At 41.1% G+C, this 24,043-nt stretch overlaps 3 protein-coding genes across 4 annotated transcripts in view; 1 reads left to right on the top strand and 2 right to left on the bottom strand.

Annotated features, from left to right (window-relative positions):
• si:ch211-200p22.4 (phosphatidylinositol-binding clathrin assembly protein) overlaps nucleotides 1–23,850 on the top strand; it is a 130,713-nt gene extending 106,863 nt beyond the window's left edge. For both annotated transcript variants that reach the window (XM_050066435.1, XM_050066436.1), the window contains 6 exons: nucleotides 724–864; nucleotides 1,282–1,312; nucleotides 1,825–1,957; nucleotides 13,614–13,670; nucleotides 15,450–15,566; nucleotides 17,030–23,850. In XM_050066435.1, the coding sequence (XP_049922392.1) occupies nucleotides 724–864; nucleotides 1,282–1,312; nucleotides 1,825–1,957; nucleotides 13,614–13,670; nucleotides 15,450–15,566; nucleotides 17,030–17,044 (494 nt within the window). In that variant the 3' untranslated portion in view covers nucleotides 17,045–23,850. The remainder of the gene's footprint in view (nucleotides 1–723; nucleotides 865–1,281; nucleotides 1,313–1,824; nucleotides 1,958–13,613; nucleotides 13,671–15,449; nucleotides 15,567–17,029) is intronic.
• The window catches only part of LOC126403715 (serine/threonine-protein phosphatase PP1-beta catalytic subunit), a 659,813-nt gene that overhangs the window by 462,647 nt on the left and 173,123 nt on the right, over nucleotides 1–24,043 (bottom strand). The window lies entirely within an intron of this gene.
• c17h11orf68 (chromosome 17 C11orf68 homolog) overlaps nucleotides 1–24,043 on the bottom strand; it is a 616,176-nt gene that overhangs the window by 419,004 nt on the left and 173,129 nt on the right. The gene's annotated exons all lie outside the window — the stretch shown is intronic.

Consider the following 24,043-nt stretch of genomic DNA (forward strand, 5'->3'; position numbering starts at 1 on the left):
ACTGTGGTTGGCAGTTTAGCCCAGTGCAAAAGAAGAGAAACGGAAGTGAGGAAAGTAAACAAACGAAGTAAAGTCAAGGGGCAAACTTGTTATATGAGGTGAGATCATTTTATAGCCATCAAGCTCTTTAGCTGAAACAGTTCATAATTGTTTGTGCTATATTGCTAATGAACATTAAAATGTGCTCGCTGGCTAACTTGCGTCTTGAATCCGTCCTAATGGTCTTCTAGTTTCCCTTTCTGAATGACGAATACAGACTTCTGCCACCTACTGGTAAAGAGAGTTATTTCCTCTCACCCAGGGACAGAACGTACATGCTAGTTGGATGTTAGTGGTAGTGTTTGCGGTGTGTTCAAGTGCAACATCTTGGCCGAGACACAGGCAACGTAAGGCTTAGTCAACAGTCGTCCTTTGGTTTGGTGTGTCCGGGCCTTTACTGTTGTGCTTTTGGTTTTGTAAAAGCTATGAAAAAGACCTCAAAACTCTTGAAATGTTTGCTAAGCTGTGATTGGGTAATTGCTGTTTGATGAAGGGCGTATAGCGAATAATTTATGTTTGTGCTTCATTGCTTCTCTCTGTCCATGTGTCTGTACTGTATGTCGTACTAACCTCTATGTGTTCATCTCTGTCTGTATGATGTTGTTACCAGGCTGTCTTATCAAAAATGTATTGTTTCTTCTGTTTCCCAGCTTATTAACATTCATGAGTTCATTTCTCCTTCAGGTTTTGATGCTCTAGGAGACCTGTTGAAGCCTACGATGCCCACACACACTGCACCTCTTCCTCCTCCTCAAATGGCCATCCATCATGGAGGAAAGCTGCTAGCCAACGACCTCGACTCCTCTCTGGCCAACCTCGTGGGCAGTGAGTGTCGAGATGCATGTTTACGCGGAGCTGAGTGTGTCGACAAAGGGGAGGGAAAGAAACTAAAAAAGTTGCAGAGTTTTTAATGGTTAAACATTTATGTGATTTAACACTTGAAATTCTCGGCCTTGAAGGTATTCATACACACATTGAGTATAGATAAAACGACTTGCACTGTTAAACAAAAGACATTTTTTTCTTCCCTTTTTAAGATTTAAGTCAGTTAAATTTTGCAAGTCCTCACGGAGAGTTTTCATTTAACACATCTCAGTACAAACTAGTAAAGAGATCATGTGAGAGAACACAGGTGACGTAAAATCAAGAGTATCTAAAGTAGAGATACCTGCATTCAAACCTTTCATTTACTCTCTTTCAACTGTGATCAGTCAGTTTCTCTGTGCTCCTATCTTTCCTCAGATCTGCAGTTTGGTGGGACCCCAGCCAAGAAGTAAGTGTCTTGAGTTGTGATGATACTTTACAATGTTGTGCTTATAGTCTAGGCCGGAGGATTTATCCACTGACAAAATAAATACACCTCCCTGTTACAGTTACCCTCGTCTGTTGCCAGCATTCCTAACCACAGCCTGCCAAAATACAACTTTTACTGCTTAAAGTCAAAATCTAATTTATTATAAAGTATTCAATTGCTTTTAACTGCTTAGGTTTGTGCTTCTGTGGAGTGTTAAAGTCAAGAGACTGCTGCACACAGACTCCCATTCATGTTTCTGCTGTACTTGCAGCATTGTTAGTCTTTAAAATTCATGATTCGCCTCACGGGGGACAATAAAAAATAAAAGAAAGTAAAAGGAATCTACAAGTAAATAGAGCAAATCTACTGCGTGTTCTTTCTTCCAAGACATGATTTTGGTGTTGTTTGATAGACTGGCCCGAGGTTGAGCGAGTGGGGAAAAAAATAAAAAATGAAAAGCTTCTTTTGTTGCTCTGCTCGTCGTTCTCCAGGCCAGAGATGCAGTGGAACCAGCCTGGAGAGAAGAAGCTGACGGGAGGCCAGAACTGGCAGAATAAGACCATGTCGACCACACAGTGGGGCCCCGCGCCCATGGCCCCACAGCCCATGCCTGTACAACACGTGGTAAGGAGACGGATACACAAACTGAACACTGTGGGAGGTTGAGTTTGCCTTGATGAACATCCATCAAGGTGTCCTGAAGTCCTGCAGAAAGCCTTAATGGATGATTCCAGTTATTACAACTTGGGTCTCATCAGTGATGGTAACAGTTAACTAACCACATTAACTGGTAAAAATGGCAACATATAAATAAGACATTTGGCAGGTCAAAAACAAGAGCAGTCAACAACATTTCCAACATTTTGGTTGTGCTCACTTCCAGTGTTCCTCCCAAATAAACTGGTTTCAATAATCTGAGTAAACTGCGGAGCTTGTTTACAATCTGTCTGATTGTCTCTGAATGCTCATGTTTCTTGCCCATGTGACTTTCCAAGATCTCAGATATGATGGCCAAAGCTATGAAAATAAGAGCCAAGTTGTAATAGAGCAGAATTATCTTTAATGAGGATCCACCAAGGCATCTGCAAGTCCTGGAAATGTTTTGAAAACTGTTGTTTGGGGGCTGAATTCTTGGCCTTCAAGAGTTAAATTAAGTCTTAAACTAATTCATAAAGGTATTTAATAAATTGTGGCTTATTATTCGTTGTATTAAAGGAGCAGTTTGTCATTTTGGGAAATATGCTTATGTGCTTTCTTTATGAGAGTTTGATAAGAAGATCAATAAGGGCTGGGCTGGGTGCTACCACGTGCCAACATTCAAGGGTGGAGAGGCAGGTTGCGTCTGATGTTGCTAAGCGACCATAACTAGCATCGTATCATAGCCAGCTTTTCAAAAATCTTGGGTTTAGAGCTGATCTTCCAAACATTGCTTTTTTAAGTGTATATTAGATGTAAAGCTCTGAGTCTCGCTACACTAAAACGATCAACTTCTTACCCACATTTATTATAGACTGATGATTGGGGAAGACAGGACAGATATCTATCGGCTGGGTTTGGTTGGTCCTCGTCACATGCTATGCTACAATTGCTGCTGACTTAGGAGCAACAGACAAACGCAAACGAGAGAAGACTCAAAAATTATCTCATATGTAGCTCAGTTTTATACAGTATATGTAGTTGGGGTCTCTGCTCTGTCTCTCTTTGAGCTAAGGGGTCCTTGGCGTGAAAAACATTGAAGAACTAGAGCACCAAAACCACAGTTGAGAATAGTCCGCTCCAGATTTCAAGTGCGCTTTCCGTGTGTTTACATCATAGACTGCATAAATTAATGGACGTAGCAACTGTGATGTCACCCTTTGGTTTGTGGACTGTTGTTTCGGAGCCACATATTCAGCATTTGACCACCAAATTGACAATATTTCAAGGAGAGGGTGGAGCTGTGTAGGAGTGAGGGGTGAATCTAAATCTTAGACGCTTCGCAGACAGCCGTCAGTCAAAGTGGCCCCGCTCTTAATTGTGCGTAACATTGGGTCTTAAAAAAATGTAAATTACCTCTAGAGACCAAAACCATTTTTTGCACCAGGCTCTAAACATGTTGAACAGTTTGGCATCTGCTGTAAAATTTGGATTTTGGCACTTCCGCATTAGTTTTGTTTTTCAGCCCCGGAGGTTGCTGCTTGATCCTCACTGACAACAATGGATTTGCAGAAAATGCGGCATGTGTACCAGCTGTAACCTCTCCTCTCCATTCGTTAAATATAGGGCTGTAGCCGCGCAGGTTAGCTTAGCTTAGCTCAAAGACTAAAAACAGGGGGGAAATGCTAACCTGGCTCTGTAGAACGGAATCAACCTGCTTTCACCAATAAAGCTCACCAAGTAACATGATGTATCTTGTCGGTTTAATCTGTACAAAAACCAAATTATGAAAAAGAAAAAAAAAAAAAAAAAATTAACGATTTTGTGAGGAATTTTACGCTGGTCTGTTTCTTGGCTAGAGCCAACAGCTGGCTAGCTTAGCTTAGCTCAGTGACTTAAAACTTTGTGGTAATGGCTAGTTTGGCTGGACATGAAAGTGGTATCAATCTTCTAAACTCATACTTACAGTAAGCATGTTTCCCAAAATGTCAGACTTGGTTTCAGTATTTAGTTTGGATCTTCAGAGACGTACATTAATCTGAATGTGACTTGCAGACACCTCGCTAATGAAACACCAAGTCAACAGTTATTGCACACACTGAATGCTGGACTTGCATGTGAATGCTCACTGAGTATAGATGGAAGTATGGGTGTATGTGAGTGAATTGACTTGATACAGTATACAGCTGCCTGTGCATGCTCTGTGTGTGTGTGTGTGTGTGTGTGTGTGTGTGTGTGTGTGTGTGTGTGTGTGTGTGTGTGTGTGCTGATCTTGGCAGCTCCTGATTGTCCTCCTGATCTCTGGACAGCAGTTTCTGGCTGACGAGGACAAACTGTCACTAACCCTCCGCTTCCTCTCTTTCTCCCCTTTCCCCCCCAATATCTTTTTTTTTCTCCGCTCTCTCTCTCTCTCTCTCTCTGCTGTTGGTCCTTTCCTTCTTTCTTTCCCCTTCACCCCTGCTGTCATTCCACCTCATCTCTCCTTCCTGTCCTGCCTGTCCTCTTCATGCGTTTCTTTCCTTTTATTTTGCACCGTCATCCACTCGCCTTCCTTCCCCTCTTTGCTCGTTTTATCGCGTCTCTGGTTTGCGTTGTCATCTGCTCGTCCTGTTTTCGCCGCGCTGCCTTTGACATTTGTCCATCCGCATTTTGACCCCTCATACGTTTATATCATTTCCGTTGGTCTTCATCTTTGCCTACGTTGTGGTTCTAACATTTCTTTCTTCTCTCTTTCTTCCCATCTGTTTTACCTTTTCTCGCTATTTCTCCTCACCATCTTCCCCTCTTATCTACTTCCTGTCGTCATTTTCTTATTCGACCTCTATTTCTTTCCACTTTTCTGTCTAATTGCTCTTCTCTCGTCCTCACTTCCTCTGTCACATCTCCCTCTCCCTATTTCTTCATAATTCTCCCACTCCTCCTCTCTCTTACCTTCTCTTGGTCCCTACCTCGTCGTCTCTTCTTTGCTTCCCTCTTTCATCATCTCCTCATTTTCTTGGATTCTCGCTTCCACCCTCACGTTGTCACTTTCTCTCATCCTCTCTCCTCTCCCGTGTCTCTTTCCTTCCCCTCTCCGTCTGTCCTCCTCTCCGTCTTTGTCTCTTTTTCCCTGTTGCGTCCTGATGCAGAATGGAATGTTCTATACTAGTTATGTAAGTACTTATCCCTGTTTAGTAAGACAAGTCCTAATGACTCCTATAATGTGCTTCCAACCTCCCTCTCGCTGTCTCCTTCTTCAGCTCTTTCTCTGTCACTTCTTTCTTCCTTTCGCTGTGTTCTTTGGAGACACTTCTTTCAAAAGAGCTCCATTTTGTTCTTGCCGCAATTTCCGCAAATAACCCACTCACCTCTGTGCTACGGGCTAATGATCTGCGCCGGTTATACAAGCACTAAGTAAACTGTCTGACACCAGCAGGGTGCTGCTTTTCTCCTCCTCCTGTACTGCTTTCTTTAAGAGCAGGTTCAGCCTTTTTGTCTCTTGTACATCTTCCTGAAGGAAAAGTCTGGTGATATTCTCCATTTTTGTTATTATCAACAAATTCCATTGAAAAAAACAAAAGTGAATTAATACTAATAATAAGTATTGCCTGTGGATCCAAAACCTGACATATACTCTGTGCCATAAACCTCCATATTTGTCCAAAAACATCAGTGACCTTTGCTGTTGCACAGGGTTTCTTATTTCAATACTAGTCTTGCCACTGTAGCCGGTGTTACCAATGTTAGAGTATACACAGATTACATTACTTGCCCACCACCCACACCATGGTTTTGTTTTTTATCAACACTTCGTCAAATGACAGACGCTACAATTATAAAAGGGAAGCAGCAGCAGGAGTCAGATTTCACTTATCACCTGGCGAGGGTAAAGAAAGTTGACCAACAAGACTATAGTGGAGGATTCATTGTTAAAGCGAAAAGCAAAAGCGCCTATTTCGGAGTATTTCGGATTTAAACCCAATGTCAATGGAGAACCTGATAACGTTAATAAGGGTAATGGAGTTGGGTACATCGCCTAGAAGTTGGAGGTGTCACCTTATCTAACAGCTCGCGGTGGCTGTTTTTTCTTGTTCCAATGCTTCCTGCAATATGTCAAACTGATCCGCTGTCAACAAGTGCCGTAAATGACCACTGTTTTGTTTTCCAGACGCATTTCAAATGAATGATTGCGGCAGTGCTAATGTCACATTCATCGTGATAGAAGTTGTGTTTCGTGCCAGTTCAATGCTTTTAATGTGAAGCTGCAGCAATAGGAAATATTCAGTTTGCATTAGCAGTAACTTAATACAGATATTTAGTGTCATCGATGAAACCTTGTAGTGTAAAATCTGCTGGCTGTGACATCCTTATACTATACAACAATCACACTCTGCAGTTTATATTCAGTTAACTTCACGTTCACCCTAAATACTCACTAGAGCCTGGGTTTTTAACAGGGGGTCTGCGACCTCTAGGGGGTCCTTAAGAGTTACTGCAGGGTGGCCACAAAAATATTTCTTGTTAATTTAAGTAGTCATCTTTTTTCCAGTAATTTAAATATGTCTGAAAATATACCTTAAAGGAAATGGCCACTTTAGAATGAAAATACAGACAGTATTTACTGACCCTCATGCCGACAAGAAGTCCGGTGTAGTTTTTTAATCCACAAAACTTGTTCAGGTATCGGAGGATAACAGCTAGCTGGAGTAACAGCTACACTTGGAAACCAACGGAACCCACATTTTGAAAATGTAATAAAACTCCGCTAATACATTTTAAAATAGTCAGAAGGCCTCGTCTATCGTAATCCCAGTGCCCTGAAGCTGCGGCATGCAAAATTGAATTGAAAATTTGAAAAGTTTTATTACATTTTCAAAATGTGGGTTCCATGCATTTCAAGTGTAGCTGTTATTCCGGCTAGCTGTTATCCTCTGATACCCCAAACGAGTTTTGTGGATTAAAAAACTACACCGTACTTCTTGTCTGTATGAGGGTCAGTAAGCACTGTTTTTATTTTCATTCTAAAGTGGCCATTTCCTTTAACATGAATCCAACATATTGTAAGCAAAGATAAATAGACCTATTCATAGAAAAGTCACTGACAAAAGGCAAACTATTGCCCATGAATCCTTGTGCAGTCATGTGAGCTAGCTAGCGCTAAATCACTCTGCGATACCTATCCATAATGCAAAGATGAACTAGTTAGCTAACATTCATGTACTATTGAAACATATTGGTCAATTAGCTGTATTATTAGTGTGGCATGTAAAGACATTCTTGTGAGCCACAGTGGATTGTTTTGTAACTTTGTAAGCAAACCATTAGCGAAAGTGCATGGTGCGGCTAACGCTTCTAGCCATGCTACAACTACAACTGCTGCTCACTTAGCAGCTATAGGCAAGTGCAAACGAGAAAGGACTAAGAAATATTCAGAGAATTATCTCATATACAACTCTGTTTTATACAGTGTATGTAGTAGGGTGTCCCTGCTCCGTCTCTCTTTGAGGTCTGGGGTTGTTGTCCTGGATAAAGTTGAAGACCCCTGCAGTAGAGCACCAAAACCACAGTTTAAAATCGTCCGCTCTAGCTTTTGAGTGCACCTTCTGTGCATCTACATTATAGACTGCATGAATTAATGGACATAGCAACCATGATGTCACCATTTGGTTTGTGGACTGCTGTTTCGAAGCCATGTGTTTGGCATTTCAGCCGTCGCTATATTGTTTTTTTGGAGCCAGAAATGACGATAATTCAAGGAGAGGGTGAAGCTGTGTAGGAGCGAGGGGTGAATCTGACTCATAGATGCTTCACAGACAGGAGTCCTTGGCCTGGAAAACACTGAAGACCCCTGCACTAGAGCACCAAAACCACAGTTGAAAATAGTCCCCAACAACCAAAATTTAATATCATTTGAGTAACATTTGCTAAAACTACAGTGCTGAGCTGTTTTAGGAATTGCTGAGCCTTTTCTTTAAAACATTCGACTCAGTTTTAAATATTTATTTTACACCAGTATTTGGAAGGAATGAGCTTTGGCTTGAGCGCCTGAGACAGAGTTGGGAAGTCAGGCAGTACTCAGACAGACACACATTGTTTGGTTAAGTGTCTTTGTGGGATTTGTTGACTTAAAGAAAAAATATAGAACTTCGCCAGCCTTATCCTTAAACCCATCATCATGTGCTGACAGCCTAAATACAACAAGACGATCTATTAGCATTGTTCACGGTCTCTGTCAAAACCCAAGGACTTGTGCAACTGCCAAACCGCGTACTTTCTGAGACATGTTATTGACTGCATTACCTTTGACTCTCACTGACAAGTCAAAACACAAATGGCCCATGGGGATTAATGCAGTGGAACAATGAAAAAATAAAGTCATTGTTCCCTCAGCAAAACAGACTGAAATGTCTTTTCTCTTTCTATATGCTACAAGACAAAAGTCCTTACATTGTGTGGTCAGCAGTGAACTGAATCCTGCCTTCAGTGAACATTTAGCAAGACAAGCAAACACACACACACACACACACACATACAAAATTTCATGCGCTTTGACCATGAACAAATAAAGCTTAGAGAGGGAAAATATTAATAGATCTGCTCATTATTGTCCCTGAGAAAGAAAATATATTGTCTCTGTGAATATGCACATCTCAAAGACAAAACATAACCTCCACAAGCTGTTAACTGATAAATAAGTCACAGTGGCGTGTGGCAATAATATATAAGACATCACAGGTACCAGGCCAGCGGATAAGTCTGGTGTCATGCATGATAAGTCAAACTCCCACATCTGAGATTCTCGCCAGAAGGGCAAAGTTGCAGCGATCTGTGCCTGTGTGATACTTAAAACGCCAGCCAGAAATCCCCGCAAAGCCTTTTTACTTCTTTAACCTTCACTTAACCATGCAGGTCATGTAAGGTCAGAAGTCTGACTTTGCAGAGAAAGCATAGAAAGAAGAGAGTTGCCTTTGGAGGGAGACGGCAAAGGGAATAGCAAAAGTTCAGCTCTGAGTCGCTAGAAGTCAGGATTAAAGATGTAGGGAAGAAAATGAATACACGGGCAGGAAGGTGGGGAGACACGCTCGAGACAGACACCACGATCGAAACAGCAGGAGAGAGGCTGAGCATAAGAAGACAGATACAGACAAACAGATGAATGTAAAGCATGATGCACTGAAGGCCGACAGCTGGGCTGAAAGACAGATGGACAAAATACAGATAGAGAAGGTGTAGCGGTGCATAAACAGCGTCTCACCTGCTCTGTTTTTCCTCTCAGACGTCTTCTTGTCATGCTTATAAAAATAAAATAAAGTGATGCCCCCTGTCAGTTTTGCACAAGACAGACAGAGCAGTCAAACTCAGAGACAGATGGTTTGCGAACTAAAGCGTGATTCGGGTGCAGATAATGTAAAATCAGTTAAATCTCTTATCGTGGTTTCAAATACTAAAGGATTTTTTATGTTAGGTATGATGGATTTTTACCGTGTAGGGCTTCCTCCTGAATGACAACAAGTCATATCATCATTTGACTGAGATTCTTTAAGTTGAGCCGTAGGTTTTCTTTTTGACAGTTAGTGTGTAGTGTACTTCTGAGGATATATCGGTCCCCAGATTTAGCTGCTTTCATGCTGCTCTTGGGTACAGGCAGCTGTGTACCCAGGGTGAGTCTGAGGGTGCTGTCAGACCTAGAGTTGTCTTGCTTTGGTCTGAATCAGGGACTAATTTGTTTCCAAAGTTGCATAATTGCCTGGAGTTGGTTCGTGTTCTCATGGCAGCATTTACAAGAGGACCAGATAAAATGTCTTGTGAGAGAAAGCTGCTCTTGATTGGTCAGAATTTCCATGCGGGAAAAATCCAGGAAGTAAACAAAACGCTGAAGAAGAGTACACTTGCAAGATAAATGTGACACTTTCTAATGTCACAATGGAGGGACAACTACGCAGGTTGATTTTAGCGCTGGACTATATTGCTGTCATTGTTCATTTTAGGCAAACCATACAGTTTGAAAATGAGGCACGGCTCCGACTAGAAAACAATGTTTTGATTGAGACCATATCAAGAAGGGTTCTCTCGCCTAAAGCATCCTGCATGCATACGCAAATTGCAGAGGAGATTGCTGAGAAATGCCTTTGCAACTCTACTCACCGATTGCTACTTGCAGTCAGCTTCCAGGTTTTGTTACCATTGTTTTTCTCACCTGATCCGAACTGTACCTGAGAACACATGAACCCTTCTTCTCAAGTGGACCTGGTGCCAACGAACAGATAGACAAACCATGCCAGGGTACGATACTCAGTGTTCACACCATTCAAACAAACTGGACTTTGGAATCGAGCATAGACTTAGATTTTGGGGGGATGCAGAGAGCATGTCCCTCTTAATATCTAGAGCATGTGCATTATCCCCCATCAGTAAAAACATAAAGAACTGTTAGAATGTGTCTCGTAGACACATCATTCCCTCTGGTAGAGTATGGTGACAGTATGCAACCTCAGAAGCAATAATTGCAGTCTGCCATAAAATGGAAAGAACATGAAGCAGCTATTCATGGTAGAGGCAGGAAGTAATGTGACATTTCTACCATAAATGGATGCATAAAAATTCACCAGAAAGCAGGAAATTAATTAAGAGACCCCCAGACCCCACACTTGACATGTGCCCCCTCAAATGTTGAAAAGAAACCTACACCCTCGGGGTCAAGCGCACCTCCTAAGCCACAAGTGCGTTACTAAGAGAGAAATAAACGTATCAGACAGATCCAATTCAAGTCTTTTGGCTTGAATTGGATTATTTTTCTCACCTGTCTGGCTGCAGGCCAGCTCTGCTGCTAGAAGAGATCAGATAGATCAATGGTTATGATCAACCTTCACAGCCTGCTCCCTGGAGGCAGGAATTAAAAGCGGATGCCTGATCAATCACATTGATTACCCCCTGAGATCAGTTCACTGATTCACCTGACCCAACCAGAAACCTTTTGCTTTAGATCTCTGAACAGAGAGTCACCTCCTGTCCTCATTTTTAAAGTACCACTGGAGCTTGGCTATGGTTCAGTTTTCAAATCCCTCACACAGTGATTTGGACCACACAATAACTATCATATTAAGTAATACATGATGTTGTAAGTTTAAATAAAATGGTCATTATCTAAAAATATATTTTCAAAAAATGCAATGTAAACCCCAAAAGTCAATAATGAAAAGCTGAAGAGTAAGAAAAACGTTTAAAAACTTGTATTACTGTTCATATAGAAACAGAAGGCACAGTGGGAGAGACGTGAGGCAAAGGCGGCGAATTCTCAGTGGAAGGACTGTCACAAAAAAGTAAATAATTCAAATGTGCACACAGAGACATATGATCCACATATTATTAGATTCAGTGTGACTAAAGGAGAATAAATCTGCTTAGAAATCAGAGAAAAAAAAGACACTCCTTATAGCCTCAGAACCTGCCTGAGAATCTTTACGTTTTTAAGTTTTCTTCAGTATCAAAGCAATGCAGTGGTAGTTGTCTGTACAACCAGGGGTACAATGCAAACACGGGGGTTGCCTTGGACTAATAATTTCCTAGTCGACCAATAGTCGTCATTTAGGGCCATTAGTCGACTAGTCGCCCTCATGTTTATGATATTAATGTAATTATTAAATGATATATTTTGGGTGGGGCAACACAATGGTTTGAGTTGAAGGTGTNTTGGATTTCCTGCCCGACATGTTATCAACTAGCCTGTGGAATAACCGCAGGTACCAGTCCTGGAAATTAACCTGACTTCTGTCTGACTGCTGAGCGTGGCCACTTCCTGTGTCTGTCCTTTCAAATTAAATTCCCACATGGTCCAGTACCATAGGTTTTGATTTATTCTGACAAGGCACAGCTCCTACTAGTTTCACGTTGTTTTTTTTCCTGCAACTAAGCGACCAATGAAATCTTGCCGACCTTTCTGGTCGACTAACATTGGGTCGACTATTAGGGGGGCAGCCCAACTCTTCACTACCTCGGTTTACACTTCCTGTTCTGTATCAGTCAGAAAGTAATTTTTTATTCAAAGCACCACACCTTCCAAACATCTTGCAGACACATGTTGCATCATTAATTCAGTGACATGTATGTTTAACAATATACATTCACACTTGTGCTATTTCGAGCTGTCTGTATGCTAATAACTGAACATGTGATTTAATATATCGCACTCACTCTGACCACATTTTGTGAGAAAAAGAAGAGAGGTGAGAATCTAGCAGATGCCAGATGCCTCTTTGCACCAAGAGTTTTGCACATTAAAAACAATTAAAACAAAATACTGTAAGATTTTTTTATAGATCAAGCAGCATTTATTAAGCAGCAATTAAAGGATAATGCTAGTGTTGTTTTATTTTTCCACATAAAAAGGCCAAACACACCATTGTATTGCCTTGATTAATATAATCCATCATTTTACCTCAGACTGCTAAAGTAATATATGATTACACACAGCTAATTACTGCGTTTAATGGAAGTATTACTCTGTTTTCATTTATGTGTGCTGTTACAAACTCCAGCTGGAGACTTTCAACTGTGGCAGAGTGGAAGCTCTTTTAATACCTCTGCTATGATTGAGGCGTTATAAAGTCATGTTAGGAGAAAATGCCTCAGTTGTCTCATTTAGAGTGATTGATGAGGTTTGTGAAGGCAGCGGCGTGTTTCTGCAAGCTGGCTTTTAATGGGTTTTTGAAAACAGTGGGAGCCATGCGACATCCGGGTGAGCAGGATGACCTGCAGCAGAGCAAACTCCTGACTGCAGAAAACACTGTACAATTATATGTGGTTGGGGGGGAAGAAGTCACGCTGGTATTATCCTGTAACATCTGCAAATGCTCGCAGGTATTCCCAGATCTAACAGAGAAATGCAGATCCTTGTTTGTTATATTTTAGGGAAGTTGTCAGCCTGCCTCTGCGATGTGTACTCTGGTGAAATTACTGCAGGCGATACAAATCTCATCTAACATCTGTTAATATTAATACTCCTGCACATCTTATAGATTGAAGCAGTTTTGCAACAGGCACCCTGCGCTGCATCTTCACTTCTAATCTTATACACAGATTTTGCTCCGGTGCATCCACTAATACGATACTGTAATGCACCTCAGACGCTCGCTGCCATGAATTACCAATTTGTCGAGCAGAAATCGGCGGCTTTGTTTGATGAGGATGTGCGTGGGTTGTAAACGACGGCTACAAATTGCCCGTCACGTTGAATTTGAGGCCCATTCAGCCGTAGTGGATTTGATTTGTGAAGTAAGGAGGGCAGGGCTAAACGTTGTCCTATTGAGCCACCCCTTTTAAAGCTGTGGTAATGATTGCTCCCAGTGGGATTCCACTAAGTACCTCTGCTGCATGCTGTGCTGGTGCGCTCCTAATGTGCACACTTTATCAGCATTATTCTCCTTGCACATACATTACACTGTGTGTATTTTATTTATCACGTCAGACGTGTCTAATAGAGACAGATGGGATGTTTGTCAGAGCCAAAGATGCTAAAAAATGTCTCAACGTTCTGGTGTTCTTCAGGTCCTTTATGTCATAGCAACCACAGCAACTTTCCACATATGCATACAGTGTGTGACCAGGTGTGTTTTTCTGCCACCTCTGCTTTTTCCAAGTTGACTCCTAGTTTCTGCTTTTCCTCCAGGCTCCAGCTCCCATGGCTTTTCCCATGACCACACCGCAAGTGCCTGTGTATGGAATGGTGAGTGTGCCAGTGCACGAAAAGAAGAAACACACTTTTCAATGTACACACACACACTCATTACTCACTTTTATTTCATAAAATGGAGTATGTGTGTTCCAGAATTTCATTATAAAAGTTGTAGAAAATACATTTCATTATGTAAAATTAACTTTAATTGCGCAACAAATAAATAAAATGTAGGGTAAAGAAAGAAATATAGCAAAAACAAAAACCTTCAGGGTCTGCTCAACAATAGGAACAAAACTGAAATGTCTAAAAAATAATAGTTTTTGCCAAATTTTAAGTTTATATTTTCAATAGTAAAGTACATTTTAAAATCAATAGGTAGACTTTTAAGACAAATCATTTAATGTATATAATATTTTGCTACAATAATAATCAAGTTAATTATGTACTTCTCATCAGCCAAGAAACTCGGATTGTTAAAAATAAGTAGCAGCAGTCAGTTCCAGAACCGGTTTCAAGGTATACCGTGATATGACAGTTATCGCACCGTGTACATTTGCTTATCTATGATATTGAAAATGGTAATGGAAAAATTGTTTCAAGTTTTCATTCCTTTAAGGGTCATTCTGACTGATGATAAGAATTCTGTAACATCGTGACACGGCGAAACTGTGGTATTGCAGTCAGACGGTCATTGCACCGTGAAAGTCTCATACCTTTGCAACCCTAGAGTAACATGATTCAATTCAACTCAATTCAAATGGCTTTATTGGCATGAACAAAGATGTTATTGCCAAAGCATTTCATTAAAAAAAAATTGNACGGTCATTGCACCGTGAAAGTCTCATACCTTTGCAACCCTAGAGTAACATGATTCAATTCAATTCAACTCAATTCAAATGGCTTTATTGGCATGAACAAAGATATGTTATTGCCAAAACATTTCATTAAAAAAAAAAATAGAATAGTGATAAATAAACAACCAAACAAAAATAAACTAAGAAATTATTGAAATAAAATAAGTAAAGAAATTAATAAATACAAGTGAAAATAAAAAGTAATCATATTTTCATATATTATATAATGTATGAATGTTACGTACATTCATACATTATATATACAGGTGTCACATACAGGTTCTATATTACGTTGTTGCAGTCCATTTTGATTACTATACAATATGATATACGTAGTACACTGCTGTTTTTTTCTTAGAGATAAATATATATTAGTCATTAGTCCTTCAGGCTGTGGCAGACAGATACATATTTAGCTACCAAAGGAGCTGTTGTCCCTTCACTTGGAAGTTTGGAATTTTCTTGATAATATATCTATCTTTATTAGTCTTAGTGCTTACGTACATGCAGAATAAGGTTGCAACTAAGTACTTTCCTTATTGGTTACACTTAAGATTTTTTTTGCTTGTTGTTATTTGGCTCGGAAAATGTAAAATCATGTCCAACAAAGGTCCCAGAGCCCAATGTGACGTCTTTAAATGTCTTGTTTTGTCTGACCAACAGTCCAAAAATAAAATTTATTCAGTTTATGCTTCTGTAAAACAGAGTAAGCAACAGATCCTCACTTTAAGAAAGCTAGGACCAGTGAGTGTTTGCCTTTTTTTTACTTGATAAACGATTCAGAGAATTAGTTTATTATCAAAATAGTTGCCCTTTTTCCTAACGTAATTGACCAGCTAATGGTTTTAGCTCTTACACTGAAGTAGCGCACTTTTCATCCCTGTTTTCTTGCCTTTTTTGCATTTTTTGCTTCTCATACTTTCCTTTTTATGTACCATCTTTCTCTGTCTCACCCACCCTTCTCTCTTTCCAGGTCCCTCCCCAGATGGGTCAGATGGGCGGGGTACCAGTGATGGCTCCTCAGCCAATGATGTACAACCAGCCTGTTCTCAGACCCACCAATCCCTTCGCACCCATGCCCGGAGCCCAGGTCAGCTATCCTGCACTTTGTGTGCATTCATACACACAAAACAATGCCTTTGCAACTGAAAAGATAGCTTTCTACTCTTAATGTAGCGTGTTTCTCAGTACTTTCAGGACTAAGAGTGAACTTACGATTCACGGTTTTATAATGTTGAAACTCGAGTCACACCAGGGTTCATTTTCTTGTAATCTGTAATGGTTAAAATGTTAGATTCGTTATAAGGTCACAATAACATGACTTTACCTAGACTTTTTTTTTTAACAATGCAGTGAGACATGACACAAAACAGTAAAAAATGTACACATAGCAAGACGAGATGGATAATGTGACACAACATTGTTGACATAACAAACCAGGAGGTACATGTCTGTCATGTCTGTCATGTCCGTTGCGTTATGCATCAGCAGGTGCTATAGGAATAATGTCAAAAGAGGGATTTCTGTTCATTTGCTTGTTGTGTGTACTGGTTCTCAACCTTTTTCCGCCTTGTGATTGGGGTTGTAAAAGGTTGGTAAATATACAGAAACTTTCCAAGGGAGGTGAAGCTTGCAAACGTTCAATATAAAACTCACACCTTTCAATTGCACCTTTTAATGGTGAACTTATTTGGGGGAAAGAACACATAAAATCTGACCTGGAGGAATTCCACAGGGAGGATACAGGGGCCTCAGAAGAATTTTTCCTTTGGAGAGATGTAGCCTATGTTTTTGAAGGGGAGAGTCATGGGAGATGTTTTATTTTTATTGTTCAGTGAAAGTTCAGTTAAGTCAACTCAACTAGATTGATTTTCTTTAATTCCTATTAGACACGTTTACAGTTGTGTCTGCTTATGATCTTGGAAAAGGTTTGTTTCTATCTACATGAGACGTGGTGAATATAGCCTGAGCAAACAACCCCTATATTTCCATTTTATTCCTGTTATCTTTATGAAAGGTTTCCATTTTGAGCATTCCTTGACTTTTGCAGCCCTGCTTGTGAACCCTTAATCACCAGTTGCGTGTCTTTGAGTTATGACAAGGCCAGAACAATCATAGAGTGCAAAACACATGCACATCTTTCTTGTCCAAGAGCAGGAAAACTGTTACTGTGATTTCTGTTTGTCAAGGACTTAAAAACACTGTCAAACATCCAATTTAAAGTCTCTACTTCCTTGAATTAAGTGTAGTGTTTAAACCCGTAGCCATTATCAGTAAAGGTAACATAAATAACATTTTGTAGGGAGGTAGATGCAAAGAAATATAAGTGCAAATTGCAGTAAGGTATACGCAATTATTGTAATGATGTATGTATTGCACTGTTTTGCAAATACAGTCTTTTGTGTAGCTTAAAGCTGTTTGACTGACCTGTTTTCGTGCATGTAGACTCCTGCTGAGAAATCCTTTGTTGGTATAAGTCGTATTCAGTGCATTAGTACAATGATCAAAACAAACAATTTCTCTCTTTTTCCCCGCTCTTTTCTGTCTATTCAGATGCAGTTTATGTAATCCAGTCAGGGGGGTAAGCAGAGTGCCAAAAGCGACAAACAAACAGCAGAAGAAAACACACAAGAGGAACGATCAGAGGGATGGAGGAACGATTTGATCATGCTAAAACGACTAAGAGACAGACAGACGACAAGATAACCAACCAACACCAAAAAACGAGTTGGAAAGAGGAGAGGATGACCGAACGGAGGATGGAGGGATGTGGTGGAGGAGACGGTTGTTGTCTGAAACAACTTGCGAGTGTGTGTATGTGCGTGTCTGTAGCTTCTTTCTGTTCTACTGTCTTATTTGTCTTTTAAATCGATGGAGTGACGCTTCAGGAGAGGGAATACGGATGAGAGAGGACGCTGTGAAGAAAGACGGAGGAGGAGAAAAGAGGGGATTGAGGAAACCCTACCTCTGGTTTTCAGTCAAACCCATCTGACTGCTGTGAGAGTCTCTGCTGCAGAATTAGCTTTATTTCATACTGGTGCTATTTTGTCCTCTCTTGGTTACCGTCCGCCTGCAACGGCAACTTGGGAGCACTTAGGAGGGGACAAGTGTTTGTTTAGTGTGCGTGGAAGAATGTGTACTTGTGCAGCAGTTGTTTCAGACAATACCTTTACAACCGACCTCATCTCCATCCCCTGCGTTCGCCGCCTGCGTCCACAACTGTCCAATCAGCGAGAGATTTGGAGGCGAATCTTCTCAAGTGTGTTTCCCGTAATTTTACGCTCTCTGTTGGGGCTATCTTTGTATTTTTCAATCTGTTTTCTTCTGCAGCCTCTCCTGAATGTTACCGGGGCTTGTACAGCGATTTGTTGAACCATTTGTTAATAGTAGTTGAGCATTTGTTGCTATGGGTTTTTAAGCTTAAGTCTTTGTTACTCATACTGCATTGTTTTCTTCTCTTAAAAGCGACAGATACACACAGAGACGGGGATTAGCGGTGCAGTAATGTGTTGGCACAATACAGACGTCTAAATTGTCTGTGAACCAAAAATCTTAAAGCCTGGTCACACGAGAAAGTGGTACAGGGAAATATGTGGAAGTGGTACTCGCAGGGCTAACTGGTGAACTACTAGAGCTAGCAAGCTAACTGCTAACACTCTAAACAGCCAGGGAAATGCTTATGCTAGTCAGTTCTTTGTCTGCACCATTGTTTAGCTTTGTCCCCTGGCATTTATCTTGACATCAATTGATTAAATAAAGTGTTATAAAAGAGAGGGGTAAAGCTAATCTGAGCTAGCTAGCTAGCTCAAACTGTCAGTTAACAAATTTGAGGGGAAAAAGCAGGCCCTCAGAAAAGCCGCTCAGCCTTGCAGCAAATTTGGTCACTTAGAGTATTGCAGGGAAAAATCCCCTGTGGCCCAAAAAGCATTTTCCCCATAGACTACCATTATAAAAGATATGTATGTAAAACTGTCGACAGGACACCTTCAACCAGCTTCGTTAGTTTGGTTGCTAATGTGACACTACGTTCACACAGGTCATTAAAAAATGTTCCCAGGGAGGTCAAATAAAACTGGATAGTGAAACTAAGCTAATGAGCTACGATAGCCTCCTTCATTTTAGTCTGTTCGTTCCCCCAAAAAGACTTGTAGCCTCCCCTCTTTTCCTCACTCCTGCGCTAGCTTGGCTTGGCTTGGTTTGGTTTAGCCTGTCAGCCCAGTGCGGCAGGGATTTGCGTCTCCATTACAACAGGGCTGCCTGCTTGAAGATGTGTCTTCAACTGATGACGGCTTGTCTTGAGTGATGACGTTTAAAAGTAGAAGGCTGATCCACGGCTGAAGTCTCTTGTTTAGTTCCAAGTGTTTTTCCATCACACAGCAGGGCAGGTAAAAGAAGTTTACCTGTTGGAGGTGAGCTGTTTGCAGAGGTGCAGTAAGAGCCTGTTGTCTGCAGCTCTTCATCAACATCTCACTGTGGCTGTTTCTGCTTTCACTCTTGCTCCATGCTGTATTTGGACTTGTTTTATTGAAGAAAACCCCCTAACAAAGTTGTGGTAATTTGCTTAACACATTTTATTTCACCTAGATTCTTCACAATCAAAGTTCCCCGTTAGTTTGTTATGTAAAAGCTTTGATTTTGAAGCAGCAAAGTAAGGAAATGTTGAGTTTTCATCAGCAGTAACTTAACATGACTCGTATGGCTGATAGCGAACATGAAACAGTAAAATAAAGCAGATATCTAAAGTAAAAACAGGACGTAGGAGAGAAACTAAACTCCAAACCACAGAGATTCAGTTAGAAGCTACAAAAGTACTGAGAGCTGAACACACAGAGACTTTTAAAGATGTCTTCCTCACTGGTCTCCTGCAGACAGAGGTGAGTTGAGTCTTGTAATACACACATCGTCGTCAGGGGTTGGCTACAGTTGGCGAGACGTCATTGTTACCTGCATAGTGCTGGTCAGGTGGGCTTTTGGCCCTACACCAGAGATGGTCCATCAGTGGTGTGGCTCAGCAAAGACAAATCGCTGCAGTGTGGTTTGACTCATGACGGCCCAAACCGGTAATGGAAAAAGGGTATTTCTGTTTGGTTAACGGCAACAATTTGTAGGTCAAGTTTCACAAAAGTACTTCGCCCTTGCTGTTGATTCACTGATTCTGGCTGTTACATTGGAGTTAGCTCATTTCACCATTTTAAAGCGCTGGTGTGACCAGGCCTTGAGCCAAACATAATCTTCAACATTAATCTTGACACATTTTGGATATCATTACTCTCAGCAGAGAGTAGAGTAGAGGAAATCTGTATTTTTGTTACGCTAACACAACTGCAGTGTTTATTAGCATCATTAGCCGCCTGTTAGCACCTGGTTGATCTGTGTGTATCTGTTCCTCTTGTCCTTATCAGCTTACCCAACCAGATTCAGACGTCAAAGGTTTCTAAAATAAGAGCTTTTTTATGAGGTGCACCCTATTGGCAGATCCACAGTATGTGCCGGTGATTGATGACAGCAGCACTGAGTGAGTGATTAAACGTTACTGAATTAAGTTGAATTCACTTTAAATTGCACTGAATCAAAGCGAGCGGCTTTAAGTGCGACTCTGTCTGCACCGAGAGCCAAAACGACACTGGTCGTTTGGCATCACCCTCGCTCCGTGACTCCAGGAAATTTTGGGGCATCAAATTTGACTCGTGTAAGAGGTCATTCCTCAGCCAAAGCATCCATCACCATGAGTTTGACTGTTGGTATAAGTGTGCATTATGCATCTTCAGTGTGTTCACGTGTGTGCTTACACATTTTCTGTGTATGTTTTTCCATTGAGGGCTATTTCTGAGGGTCAAATAGTGTCAAATTTCGAGCCAAATTTGAGCCAGCGAGTTTGACAAGAAATGTGCTTTTTTTTTTTTTTTTTTTTTTTTGTAAAATCAAAATTTTGTTGCAAAATGCACATGCACAAGTTTGCACTGAAGTGACTATCCTGCCGTTAAGTAGAGCTGTTGCCAGTTCTCCTGGTGTGAAAAAAAGTTGAGAAAGAGATTTGAAGTTTGTAGAAATCGTTTGAGGTTTTACAATAATGAGTTTGTCTAATCTACCAGCCACTTTGGCAGGTGACTAAAAATTGTTTTTCCTGCCATTCTAACGATGAACTTGAAACTTTTTGTAGTCCCATCCCCATCCCAGTCCAGTGTCTACATCCCAGTGATAGTTGACATGAAATCTCTAGAATCTCGCTTCAGTCTCTAAACTCTGTCCAGCTGGTCTATCTCTAGAATGCTTTTTTAGCCTGCTTCGTCACTGTTTGGTATGTGTAGATATGTAAAAAAAGAAATTATAGTAATAACCAGTTTCTGTCTAGATCGTCTGCTCCCACCCATCACTGTCGCTGTTGGATAGATATTGCTCTTAGACGCTTCTTGTCGCAGTCTTGTGTTAGCTTAGCCTCTCTTCATAGTATCCTCCTTATAGAAGACCTCCTGCAGTAGGTTTCCCACCTTGTCCTCACCTCTGCCAGTGTCTAGTAACTATAGCTCTATTATCTCTCTTGGTGTCTCTGTCTTTTAGCCGTAGACGAAACCTTTCGGAGGCTCTCAGGCTTTGTGGTTCGCTTTTCTCTAGCTTTGAGTGCGCTCTTTTTCTTCTCGCTGTTAGCATCGCACCAGTGTCTGGTTAGATAAAGGTCTTCGTCTTTTCTTTTTTCTCCCCGTCTCGACAGCAGCGGCCATCTCCGCCTCTCGTTATGATGTCAGCAGCCTACAAACTGTCTCTGATTGGACTGTTGAACCCAGGCGGTCAATCAGATGCTTGGATATCCAGGTGTTTTGGGATAAATGGGAGACTCTGCTGGTGAGAACAGTAGCATATGTAGTCCAGCCAGGTTTGGGAAAGCAGCTAAAGCTAAAGTCTGTCTGCTCAACTAGCCACTTTGAGTCAACCAGCTGTTGTTCAGGGTACTTTTAAGGTTCATTCAATTGGGAAACTGTGGCAAGTAGCAAGGGAATCCACGAATCACTGGGACACTTGAATAAAAGTTCAGTTCCAAGTCCTGACTTTAAGAAACATGTAGGTTATCTTTGGTGTCCAGAAAGCTGCTTTCTGGTGTTTGTGATGTCCTAGAAGTTAACTTTTATCAGCATGAACTCCCTCTGACACCACCTGTGTCCTAAAAAGGGTCTCCACCCTCAAAATCCAGGTACCTATTGCTTTTGGCATCCAACTCGGACTCTCATTAAACTATTTTCTTAATGGTCTGCGCTTTGGCACCAAAAATGAGTTCTAATCACGGCTCTTTATTTTTCTGGGACAGCTGTCTCGCTGTCTCTAATCTGGCGATGATGAATAGGCACTTCAGAAAGAGAAGCCGTTACCGACCGTGGCAGTGATCCAGAATCATATCATCGTCACCCTGGATCTTAAGAACAATGAATCATATCAGGTCTCAATGCAGAGCTGATAATTCCTGATGTTTTGTAATTACGTCCTCAGAATACGAAATGTGTTTGGCTTCGGTGTGAAGGACAGTGCAAGGATGTTTTGTGTTTTGTCACCTGAAACAGGTGAAATCAAACAGTATGAAAGCTGTTTGACCCAGTCTGACTTTTTCAGTTCTTTTCTTTCAAGCCAATTCGACATTTTGTGTTCCTCTTGGTCAGCTCTCGGCTTTTCTTCCCTTTCTGTTCTCTAAAACTTTCTCTGCATGGAATCCAGTCCTGCCTGTTGCGATGAGATTGTCTTTGTCTGTGTGTCTCAAAGTGGTTTCAAAATGGTCAAATTTCGTGGGATTGAGAGAGCATAGAGACTACTGTGGTTTTCTGAGTCTCGTAAATGTTACTGGCTCGTCTCCGAAGCGTTGATGTAACTGCCAGTAATTATCACAGCTTTATCATGGAGGTAATTTTGTTATGGTATTTATCCAGGGAGGAGTCCGGCCGAGCATGCAGGCTCTTTTTTCGGCAGCTCCTTTCCTCAAATTCAGACACTTTCTCACATATAAAGCTGGGAGTTTCCCCAGGACAACCACTGTTCTGTTTCTTTTTACGTTTGCTACCGCCCTGGTCTGTTTGGGATCAGGCCAGGCAACCTCGTGGCAAAGTTTCTCTCAACTATAAAAGCTGCTACCACCTCTCTGCATTGTTGTAGCATGAATCTAGGTGGAGAAGGATACACGGATAAACATTGATGTCATATTAAAATGTCTGTTCTCTGCTAAGGCCAAGTGTATCAAACATTTAGAGAGCAGACTCCTCTCTGGCGAGCCATCTCTCTCTTTCTGGGGTCAGTGAGTGCATGGTTGTATCGTTGTCGATGTTTGTTGTCCTTTTTCCAAAAAGCATGATATGACAGTGATGGTGATGATGAAGATAAATTCTCTCCTCTTGTTGTCCCAGTTTTAAGTCGTCTTGTCAGGTGCCCCCCCCCCAAGACAAGGTGAAAGGGGCGAGATGGATCACACTTTGTTGACCAATCATTTGCCATCCGTGACAGGGACTGAATCTGACAGATGTCTGTGCTGTCGATAAACGAGCCACTGTAGCAAAAACGGAGCGCCAAACTTCTTTTGTGTTACTTTTCCCAAAGATGTCACTTTTGTTACTTGGAGCACAGATTTGTCCTTTTGGATTCTCCATTGTTGTGGTGCCATCTGCGGGTTGCTGTGCGCCTTGCAGCCGTGGCAGCGTTAGAATAGAAATTCAGAAAACACCCACAGAAATGACAGGAACGAAACAAAGAGAGGGGCTGTTTAACAGATAAATTTCCTCATTTTGTCAGTGAGTTGGTGTGTTGAATCAAAGATCTCTTGTGCACGTTCTGTTTTTTCTACATCTGTGTTTTTTGGTAAGAAACCCTCGGATTGCTGCCTCACTATTCTGTATATAAAGAAATGCACACACTCACAACACAGAGCTTAAACACATACTCTCATAACCTGCAACTGCATTATTTTTCATTTACTCTTTATTTTTCTGAACGTGAAAGATATTAGCGTTATACAGCAGTATATAGGTATGATTACTCCTCAGTGGGGACGGGCTAAACAGACAGACGATGCAGATTTCGAGGGCTGCAGACCTCCCTGTACATCAGGATCAGCCATGAATTCTCAATGATGCCAAATGTCTTTTTGAGCAGAGTACACCTTTTAATCTGTCTCTCTCTTTCTCTCTTCTCTGTCTCCTCCCCCCCATCTCTTTGTACATTTTTTTCTATTTATTTAAAGCAGAAATATATGGATTGTATCAAGCATGGAAAGGCAAACAAATGTTACAGTTGACAACAAAAATCACAGGCTTTTATTTTACAGCAGTATATTTGTTTATTCTAGGGATCTGTTTTCTCTCTCTTTTTTTGGAAGAAATAAAAAGTCATTTTCCATTCCTAAACGACTGTCTGTTTTTATTGACGCTTGCCAAAGGAGCTGCAGCCTCGATTCACCACTCAAACCGCCAGGAAAAGTCTACAAACCTTTAAAATTTTACTTTTAAGTCTCCGGTGATAAAAATCCAAGGCCTTGAAATGTCAAACAGTGTATCATCTGATTTTTAATTGCTGCGCCAGAAGGTCTGAGAGTATGTT

This window comes from Epinephelus moara, chromosome 17 (genome assembly GCF_006386435.1).
Source record: "Epinephelus moara isolate mb chromosome 17, YSFRI_EMoa_1.0, whole genome shotgun sequence".
Lineage (NCBI taxonomy): Eukaryota > Metazoa > Chordata > Actinopteri > Perciformes > Serranidae > Epinephelus > Epinephelus moara.